The 11,052-nt window shown below is 42.9% G+C and overlaps 2 protein-coding genes across 2 annotated transcripts in view; one reads left to right on the top strand and one right to left on the bottom strand.

The window, feature by feature from the left end:
* The first annotated feature begins 7,523 nt into the window (after positions 1-7,523).
* LOC139378670 (NOP protein chaperone 1-like) lies at positions 7,524-10,637 on the top strand. The gene is made up of 4 exons (XM_071121060.1): positions 7,524-7,633; positions 7,906-7,989; positions 8,229-8,362; positions 9,342-10,637. The coding sequence occupies exons 1-4, from the start codon at positions 7,546-7,548 to the stop codon at positions 9,528-9,530; spliced, it is 495 nt and encodes a 164-aa protein (XP_070977161.1). The 5' UTR covers positions 7,524-7,545; the 3' UTR covers positions 9,531-10,637.
* The window catches only part of LOC139378669 (sorting and assembly machinery component 50 homolog B), a 33,106-nt gene continuing 32,025 nt past the window's right edge, over positions 9,972-11,052 (bottom strand). The window contains exon 16 of the mRNA XM_071121059.1: positions 9,972-9,984. The gene's annotated coding sequence lies outside the window, so the exon portion shown is untranslated. The remainder of the gene's footprint in view (positions 9,985-11,052) is intronic.

Raw genomic sequence — 11,052 nt, 5'->3', positions numbered from 1 at the left:
TGAGAAGCCAAGGCTGTTGAGTCTGCCAATAAGAGTGTGGTGATTGACAGAGTCGAAAGCCTTGGCCAGGTCGATGAAGACGGCTGTACAGTACTGTCATTCATTGATGGCGGTTATGATATCGTTTAGGACCTTGAGCGTGACTGAGGTGCACCCATGACTAGCTCTGAAACCAGATTGCATAGTGGAGAAGGTACGATGGGATTCGAAATGGTCGGTGATCTGTTTGTTAACTTGACTTTCGAAGATTTTAGTAAGGCAGGGCAGGATGGATATAGGTCTATAACAGTTTGGGTCTAGAGAATCTCCCCCTTTGAAGAGGGGGATGTCTGCGGCAGCTATCCAATCTTTGTGAATCTCAGACGATACGAAAGAGAGGTTGAATTAGGCTAGTAATAGGGGTTGCAACAATTTCAGTGGATCATTTTAGAAAGAGAGGGTCCAGATTGTATAGCCCAGCTGATTTGTAGGGATCCAGATTCTTTAGCTCTTTCAGAACATCAGCTTTGGGTGAAGGAGAAGCTGCTAATTAACTGCCAATATGCCAGCATTCCGTTTAAATAATGCAGTCAATCCACAGCCATTCACTGTCTGAAATTACATTTACATTTTAGCCATTTAGCAGACGCTCTTATCCAGAGCGACTTACAGTAGTGAGTGTACACATTTTAATACTGCTTTTCATACTTGTCTCCCGTGTGAATCGATTGCTGCAAGCGCCATGCTCTACCAACTGAGATAAATCAGTTGATGAAAGGACTTATTCAAATTGTAAATGCAACAAGTAGGCCTACTGATATTGTATCCTATAATAACACTCACAGCTTCTCAAAAAAACACTATTTTAGAAATTTGTGTTCTGTTTACTTATATTTTAGAGGCTATTTATGCAGAACATGTGTATTAAAGCTTCATCACTGTATTTATAATTATGCAACAATATTTTGGGGTGACAATGTTTTTAATACACAATTTCTGATATATTACATGCCTTTTATTTTCCTGCATAAGTAAAAGCAGGAAATGCATCACCTAATGCCTCTACTGCCATTCATTCTTTTTAGACTGGTTTGGATTTCTCTCAGACCAAAATGGCTGCCATTTTCACTCCATTCTGGAATTTTAAAGGATTATGACATAGCATATAGCCCCTCTAGTAATTTAGGAGGATCTCTATGCCCACCGCCCACTGACTTTGGAGACAGTGGCGATTTTAGCATGTAAATCTTGGTGGGGCAAAAAAAAAAAACACGTGGGATGCATGCCAGCAAAGCCACAACGCAACACAACACTAAACAATTCATTAATTGACAAACGGTGCCCACAAACGGCCTAGATAAAGCTGTCCCAACAGCAGTCACAACATCTTACCACTGCTACACCTGGCTATCAGTGGAGCCTTGTCTGGCAGCGAAACAGTTTCTTCAGCCTCATTTACATAAACATAGCTGATATGGCTTACATAAACATAGCTGATATGGCTAACCACAAATGTGGTTTCTAATGACAATTGAGATGTACAAACTATGGCATAAGGGGACGATAAATGGATTAGAGGCAATCCGTCATTTCGATAAAGACATTAATGAGCGAGCTTGGAATGAGGTAGTCAATATAACTATTTGTTTAGCACCTTTGAAATATACAGTGACAGAATTCAGAACATGGGCCATTCTTACAGTGTTTCCCTGTACACCAAGTCAGAACTGTAGGATAAATAAAGGGGGCATATAAACAGACAATGAAAGCTCTTACAATATTCAATGATTATATTTCTCTAAAACAGGTTATAGGCTACATGTGCACCACCAAATCAGAACAGTAGGCAAAGTGAAGAGGGGTAAATAGACCAAATTATTTGGGTGATGCACATGAGCTACTAACATCTTACTACACAACATACACTTAGTATTACTTTCTTAGCTTACAGTATACATATCTCATTGGCATATTACATAATTTATGCAGCAGCATACAATGCATTTTTGGACTCAACTTGTTGTGCTGGGCTCACTTGAACAGGAAAGTGAACAACAAAGTCTGGCATTCTCTGGATTTATGGTGCTTTCAAAACAACTGGGAACTCAGAAAAAAACAAGGTCGAATCAAGATGACGTCATTGATCTTCAGGTCGTAGGTCTAGAAAGAGGCCGGATTTACAATTCCGAGTTGAATGACCATTCAAAAGTATTTTCAAATCAAATCAAACTTTATTTGTCACATGCGCCGAATACAACATGTGTAAACCTTACTGTGAAATGCTTACTTACAAGCCCTTAAACAACAATGCAGTTCAAGAAAGAGTTAAGAAAATGTTTAGCAAATAAACTAAAGTCAAAAATAATAAAAAGTATCACAACAAAATAACAATAACAAGGCTGTATACAGGGGGTACCGGCACCAAGTCAATGTGCGGGGATACAGGTTAGTCGAGGTAATTTGTACATGTAGGTAGGGGTGAAGTGACTATGCGTAGATAATAAATAGCAAGTAGCAGCAGTGTAAAAAATAAATGGATGGGGGAGGTCAATGTAAATAATCCATCTGGCTAAATGTTCAGCAGTCTTATGGCTTGGGGGTAGAAGCTGTTAAGGAGCCTTTTGGTCCTATACTTGGCGCTCTGGTACCGTTTAACGTGCAATAGCAGAGAAAGCAATCAATGACTTGGGTGACTGGAGTCTTTGACAATTTTTGGTCTTTCCTCTGACACCGCCTAGTATGTAGGTCCTGGATGGCAGGAAGCTTGGCCCCAGGGATGTACTGGGCCATACCCACTACCCTCTGTAGAGCCTTACGGTCAGATGTCGAGCAGTTACCATACCAGGCAGTGATGCAACCGGTCAGGATGCTCTCGATGGTGCAGCTGTAGAACCTTTTGAGGATCTGGGGACCCATGCCAAATCTTTTCAGTCTCTTGAGGGGATCTAGGTGTTGTCGTGCCCCCTTCACGACTGTTTTGGTGTGTTTGGACCATGATAGTTTGTTGGTGATTTGGACACCAAGGAACTTGAAGCTCTCCACCCGCTCCACTCAAGCCTCGTCGATGTTAATGGGGGCCTGTTCGGCCCGCCTTTTCCTGTAGTCCACGATCAGCTCCTTTGTCTTGCTCACATTGAGGGAGAGGTTGTTGTCCTGGAAGCACACTGCCAGGTCTCTGACCTCCTCCCAATAGGCTGTCTCATCGTTGTCGGTGATCAGGCCTACCACTGTTGTGTTGTCAGCAAACTTAATGATGGTGTTGGAGTCGTGTTTGGCCACGCAGTTCTGGGTGAACAGGGAGTACAGGAGTGGACTAATCACACACCCCCCGAGGGGCCCCAATGTTGAGGATCAGTGTAAACTATCCTTAACACCTCGGGGCGGATCGTTAGGAAGTCCAGGATCCAGTTGCAGACGAAGGTGTTTAGTCCCAGGGTCCTTAGCTTAGTGATGAGCTTCGTGGGCACTATGGTGTTGAACGCTGAGCTGTAGTTAATGAACGCTGAGCTGTAGTTAATGAACAGCATTTTCACATAGGTGTTCCTTTTGTCCAGGTGGGAAAGGGCATTGTGGAGTGCGATTAAGATCTGCGTCATCTGTGGATCTGTTGGGGTGGTATGCAAATTGGTGTGGGCCTAGGGTATCCAGGAGGATGCTGTTGATGTGTGCATGACCAGCCTTTCAAAGCACTTCATGGCTACTGACATGAGTACTACGGGCGGTAATCATTTAGGCAGGTTATCTTCGCTTCCTTGGGCACAGGGACTATGGTGGTCTGCTTGAATCATGGAGGTATTACAGACTCGGTTAGGGAGAAGTTGAAAATGTCAGTGAAGACACTTGACAGTTGGTCCGTGCGTGCTTTGAGTACACGTCCTGGTAATCCGTCTGGCCCCTCGGATTTGTGAATGTTGATCAGTTTAAAGCTCATGCTCATATCTGCTACCGAGAGCGTTATCACACAGTCGTCCAGAACAGCTGGTGCTCTCATGCATGCTTCAGTGTTGCTTGTTTATTCACAACTTCCCAGTTGACTTGAACTCACTGATGTCAAGTTTTCACAGTTATTAGTTAACAGTCGTTTTGAGCGCCGCACAGCTCATGCTTCATTCACAGCATGGCCTTTGTTAAATGTTTATAATTTTAAACTTGGAAAAGAGCACCTTAATCCCAGATTTGGAACCACACAGCCAATCCACTGAATAGCAGGCTAGTGATTTATTTGCAATACTTGCAGTTAGCCACTGTTACTGATACCTTCCAAACCACTCATTGTTGAATTTGCGATTTCCAACTTGTTGTGTAATGTTTATGTGCAATGGTTGATGAGCACCGATAAGTTTTATCTATATTTTTTCTTCTATTTTCTCTTCATATGTCAAGGATTAAAAAGGATTTGCCAGTAGAATGTCGACTTGATTCATGATGATGACTGCTAGCTAAGATTTTGAAAGTATGATGTTGACATGATCAGTCCAATCAAAGCTACTGTACATATAACATGATTTGATGTCATTTTATCTGTGACCAATGACCTTGAGCCATCTTGGATGGGCACTTCTAATGAAACTCTATGGCAGCACCCAAGGGGCTAGAATTTTCTATCTCTACCCTGTCATGACGTTGCCCTCTTTGGATACAGCAAGCCCCACCCCCTCTCCCTGCCTCCCCCTGCCTCCTTCAACTAGGCTGCTGTGGTCAGAGAGAGGTCGTAAATTCCTGAGGAGAAGACCTGCCTCATGGCCACACAGTATTAGAGACAGAGTGAATTTTCATAGAGAACAAAGGGATTTCTTCCACCTCACAGAACTTGAGGTCTGAACAAATTTCATGTTCCGGAGAAAGTATAAAAGATCGGTGAAGAATCCAGCTACGAACTGGTCCGTTTGTTACAACTTGGGGAAGCTCATGGGAGAAGGTGTGGCCACATGACCATAACGCTGTTTATATAATATCCTCAGATATGAGGTTTACATCTAATTGTTGTGTAAGATGAATGAGTGAGTATGATACTGTTTACACAATTTTACAATGTGATTTTGGACTGTTTAATGAAGGAAACTCCAAATCCCTTTTGAGTTTAACTAAATCAGAGGACCGCCCCTGAACCCAGTAGGGTCAGGCATCCTGGGACAGCCCCTTTTCTGCAATTCCGAATAAAACCCAACTTTGAGAAGTTATCACCAGACCATGTTTCTCTCAATCACGGGAGTACAAAGGTTGTAGACCATTGCTGAATATTTTAACCATACCACATGGTTAAACTCTTAGACTATCAATACCGACAGAATAAGAACAAGTCTTTGATATTAATTACTAGTCTGCAGCTAGGAATTCGGTATCATTGAATGCGAAGAACGACAACCGCCGAAACAGCCATTCTATAATGAATGAATGTCACTCTGAACAATCCACTCTAACCACAACAGACGACAGAGAGAGAGAGAGAGAGAGAGAGAGAGAGAGAGAGAGAGAGAGGGAGGGGGGGGGAGAGAGAGACGGACGATTCTACAAAAGAAACAAACTTTTCAACAGCGATGAAGACGACACACTGAGCGTAAATATATATATTGATTGCAATTGTTCCCGAATGAGTGAGCGTTCATGTGTAAAGGATTAGCATTTCAATTGTTATAATTATTAACTCTGTAGTGACTTCTCAGCTGACCCCCACTCCCCGTTTTGTCCACCAAGCCGCGATGCCGGTTTAGCCCACTAATAAGGGCACATTCCCTTATCATTTCTTGTAACCATATTGACTTTGTTTGTTTGTTTATGCATTTCTGTGAATTACTTAGTTAGTAATAAATAAATTATTTAAGACAATTGATGTATGGATGACTCATAGTGAAGACTGGGTTAGTACAGATAACCAACAATTTACTTACGACGTTTGGAATGAGACTAAAGTGAGGTAAAGTAAATAATTCATTAATCAGAAGACTATATGATATAAAATATCTGAAAAGTTATTTTAGGAAATGATAACTTTGTAATCTGAATTTTTTCCTTGGTGCCCCGACTTCCTAGTTAATTACAGTTACATGATTAATCAGTTTGATCTCGTAATACTCATTACAGAGAATCTTTGATAAAAACGAATTCTTCAATTTAATGATAGTAAAGACACGACAACCCTTAGACTTGGCGGTGACCCCATGAGTGACAGAACAGTGAGCCAATCACAGCGCAACGTCCGTATTTTCTGCAGGCTTGCCGCACCACCACAGAAGCACTGAGCTAGGCTGAAACACCTGCATTTTGGACAGGAAACAAAAAAAGAGACCATGTTTGTATGCAACTTTATTAACTCAATGATATATATATTTTTAATTGTTTGCAAACTGATATGTGACACGTATTAATGCCAAAATAACAAAGAGACAAGCCCCCCCCCCCCCCCCCCCCCAATATTCATATTTGTTTTTTTTTGCTTAAAATGTGGGGCTCAAAATGAATGACAGGTTACCACTGGTTGGTGATAATTCCTCGGGTCATTTGATCGTATGCCAGAACACTTTACTTAATGTACAAGCTGTGTTTTCGCCCCCTTGGTTTTGCGCCCCCTCGGGCTCGTGGAGGAGATCTTCGTGGGCTATACTGAGCCTTGTCTTAGGGTAGTAAGTTGGTGGTCTGTTGATATCCCTCTAGTGGTGTGGGGGCTGTGCTTTGGCAAATTGAGTGGGTTTATATCCTGCCTGGTTGGCAATGTCCGGGAGTATTGTCGGACGGGGCCACTGTGTCCCCAGACGCCCCCGTCTCAGCCTCCAGTACCTATGCTGCAATAGTGTATGTGCCAGGGGGATAGGGTAGGTCTGTTATATCTGGTGTAATTCTCCTGTCTTATCTGGTGTCCTGCGTGAATTTAATTCCCTCTCTCTTCCTCCCCTCCCGGAGGACCTGAGCTCTAGGACCATGCCTCAGGACTACCTGGCCTGATGACTTCTGGCTGTCCACAGTCCACCTGGCCGTGCTGCTGCTCCAGTTTCAATTGTTCTGCTTGCGGCTATGGAACCCTGACCTGTTCACCGGACGTGTTACCTTGTCCTGGACCTGCTGTTTTTTACTCTCTCTCTCCATCTACTGCAACTGCTGTCTCGAACACTGAATGCTAGGCTATGAAAAGCTTTATATTTTTAAAGATGACAGACCACATAACTTCATACATAAAATATTGCATTATAATATTATTCTAAAGTACAGACGCTTTTTCTGTTCCTATGTAATTTGAGGGAATTTAATACATTTTGTTGTCAAATTAATGTCAAAAGTAGATTTTTTTTGTGCCTTTTAGCTAACCCTAATCCAAACCCATGAATAGCATAGCCGGCTGTGCCTTAAGCAAGGCACTTTACCCAAATTTGTTCCAGGGGCACCATACTACTTACTGTACTATGGCTGACGCTGTGTAATAACAGAACATTTCACTGCACCAAACCCGTTCATGTGACATGCTATTCCTGCTACGAATCTCGGGGACTTTTATTTTGAAACGTCGTCGGCGTTCATGACACCGGAGGTAGACTCTCACGTTGCGGAAGCAAGCAGAAAACAGCGGCAGCACACATGTTGAATCATCATACAACGAAAATGGAATTAAATTTGAACAACAAGAAAACAAGCTCACAAGACTTGCTCGCGTGTGGCAACGGAGGTTTGATTCTTTTTCCCGAAACTGCTTTATCAACTGATTTGACTGAGGAGTTGTTTAGCCTGTTAGCTACATGCACCAACTCTTAACAACACTGTGTTCCAGTGGAGGCTGCTGATGGGAGGGTGGCTCATAATAATGTCTGGAGTGGAAAAACCATGTGTTTGACACCATTCAGGACATTATTATGACCCGACCTTCTCTCAGCAGTATCCATTGTTGTGTTCATACTATCAGTGTGGTCAGATGTAACATTTCGGTGTCCTTGTACATAGGTCTTCATGACAAGCTTCTCCTCAAGTCGAAGGGGCCCAAGGCTGGCAGTTATTTGCAAACCGAGAGGGTCCCAATAAGTAGTGGTGAGTTAAAAACATTTCTAGCGTTTGTTTGTAGATGTGGATTTTTGTAGATTCTAGCCCATCTCCTGCCAGGGTACGCTGTTATTCCGTTTCAGGTCATTACCCTGACAGAAACAGAATAACAGCACACAGCTTTTTGCAGATTCTAGGCCATCGCAATGCGTGTATTGCTTGATAAATATGTTAAGTAGATTACTACGTGTGTAGTTACAGTTGTATGTACATGTGTCGTGTTTCAGTTATGGACAGACTGCAGAACTTCCTACCCCAGTTGACCCAGGCCAATGAGAAGCTCAAGTTGCAGATGGAGCAGGCACCCGAGGGCCACTATGACATAGAGAGGGTGGAGGAGTCTGGAAAGGTCATAGAGATGGTGAGTCTAGTGTGGCTGACTAGCGAGGGGAAGTTTGACTTCGGAACACCACGAGCAGGCCTATCATATTGTGTAGCCTGAACAGCCGCTAGTGGTCGCTGTTTATCTGTCTTTTCACGGTCCCACTCCAAAAGATGGGTAAACAGCGACCACTAGTGGCTGTTCAGGCCACATTTTGTGGAACAACTGAGCAGAGAAAGAGTCCTTCCAGTTTCCATCAGCTCAATTAAACTGAGACTGCGATATGACATTGCCACGATTAACAGGTTGAACCACAGATGAGTGCAACAAGACAATGTGCTTGTGCACGGCTGGGTTTTTTGTCATTCTTTGCACATTGCTGACACTGTCCTTAAACTGCAGGTGAGACGCTGTGCGAGATCAAGCCGATCACTTTTGTGAAGTCGGGGACCATCGTTGATCACCGTCTTTCAAAGTGTGTTGCATTATCAGGATAAAAATTGTCCGACTTGCACGATCTTCACAAAAATCATGTGATTAAAGGTCATCACGTTTTGACTGCGAGTTTCTGCAGTTGCTCTTCACCAACTTCCCCCTGCAGCCATCACCTGCATTGTGGGAGGCTCTATCGTCAACCAATCATTAGGCTGTTTATGTTTGAACCCCATGAACCTGACCAAGGACGTGATTGAAACAGGAACCAACTTTGCTGCAATTCATGTATACAGTGGATATGAACAAATTGAATGTGATATGAGTCTTTCTCACCAATTGATTGTACAATGTACGCATATATTTTCAGTTTGTGAGTGTGATATGTGGGTTGGAGACATGTTTATTTTTGACATAATAAAGAAAAACTTATCGATGGTAACGCTGCTATGTTGCACTGAGCCTTGCTGTTGGAAAACCACATCAGTGTCCGACTTTCGGTTTACCATTCAAATGAGCCCATTATGTTGATGGGATAAATTGTGTTATGTCTTGGATGACATTGATTCCCTTGTCTCTCTATCAGGATGTGTCGCTGGTGGAGCTCAGTAGTTCGGACAGCGACTCGGACAGAGAGTCTTCACAGGACAACGGCACCAACTCAGACTCTGAGGAGGAGAGTGAGCTCACAGAGGAGAACCTCAAACTGCCTGGCAACAGCCAGAGGCAGATAAAGAAGGTTCATATCCAAGTCCTGGAGAAACAATTGGATTAGGCCGTTATAGGCCTCTAAAGAGACTACTGGGACAGTTGCAGTGTAGAATATTGACATGCGTTGGTAAAACTAATCAACTGACGTTGATCTCCTTCTCCAAGCCCTTTTCATAACCATTATGAGTGAAGGAATAAGAACTTACCGTAGGTCAGTGAGGACATGGTCCTGGAGGGCTAATGGATTAACAGTGGATGGAGACCTGCTGCAGTGAGGGATAAAGGGGACACTGGACACATAAGGGCCAAATATCATGTGTCAACAGTGCTATTTGAGCCATAATGAGATGGGGAGTGAGTGCCTTCTCAAGCATGTGCAGTAAGAATGTGCCTTACATAATTTCCTGTTTATCTGATGTAGGATACACTTAAGGTTAAAGTTCATAGTGGCTTGATGGTTCATTGATGGCAGAGAAAGAAATTACACCTATCTGTATTCAATCCATTTTATTTTACCCCTTTTTTTCTCCCCAATTTCGTGGTATCCAATTGTTTTTAGTAGCTACTATCTTGTCTCATCGCTACATCTCCCATATGGGCTCGGGAAAGACAAAGGTTGAAAATCATGCGTCCTCCGATACACAACCCAACCAAGCCGCACTGCTTCTTAACACAGCGCGCATCCGACCCGGAAGCCAGCCGCACCAATGTATCGGAGGATGCAACCTTGGTTAGCGCGCACTGCGCCCGGCCCGCCACAGGAGTCGCTGGTGCGCAATGAGACAAGGACATCCCATCCCGACGCTAGGCTAATTGTGCGTCGCCCCACGGACCTCCCGGTCGCGACAGAGCCTGGGCGCGAACCCAGAGTCTCTGATGGCACAGCTGGCGCTGCAGTACAGCGGCCCCCATTTTCAATAGAACATTTTTCATATTGTTTGTGTACATTTTTAAATATGATCACTAGCATAGATAATCAAGGCTACATTTGAATTATTTAGGCAGAACTGTTTGACTGAATTTCTCATCTTCAACAAATGCTTTATATCTGTCTGCGTTGTTTTATGAATAGTCCTAGTTCCAGCATTATGTTTCGGTTGGTCACAAGGTTGGTCACAAGGTTTGTGAGCTGTGAAGTTTTTCCCAGATAAATTCTTTCCTGAAACAAAAAGTACCGAAACCATGTACTGTATTTCATAAGTGTATGAAATCCAAGATTGTTGTGTAGTTGTGAATGACACAGCATACACAAACGCTCATGTTTAAAAGGAAAAATGGAAGTATAGACCATGATATCGGATAAATAAGACGAGTATTCACCATTGTACGACATTTACACTACCGTTCACGTTTAGGGTCACTCAGAACTGTCCTTGTTTTTTTGAAAGAAAAGCCATTTTTTTTGTCCATTAAAATAATTGATCAGAAATTCAGTGTAGACATGTTAATGTTGTAAATGACTATTGTAGATGGAAACGTCTGATTTAAAAAGAAAATGGAATATCTTCATAGCCATACAGAGGCCCAACCATCACTCCTGTGTTCCAATGTGTGTTCCAAAGTTGATCATTTTAAAAGGCTAATTG

Source organism: Oncorhynchus clarkii, chromosome 21 (genome assembly GCF_045791955.1).
Source record: "Oncorhynchus clarkii lewisi isolate Uvic-CL-2024 chromosome 21, UVic_Ocla_1.0, whole genome shotgun sequence".
In the NCBI taxonomy this organism is placed as follows: domain Eukaryota; kingdom Metazoa; phylum Chordata; class Actinopteri; order Salmoniformes; family Salmonidae; genus Oncorhynchus; species Oncorhynchus clarkii.
The sequence above is the reverse complement of the archived record's forward strand: the minus strand, read 5'-3'. Positions and strand labels throughout refer to the sequence as shown.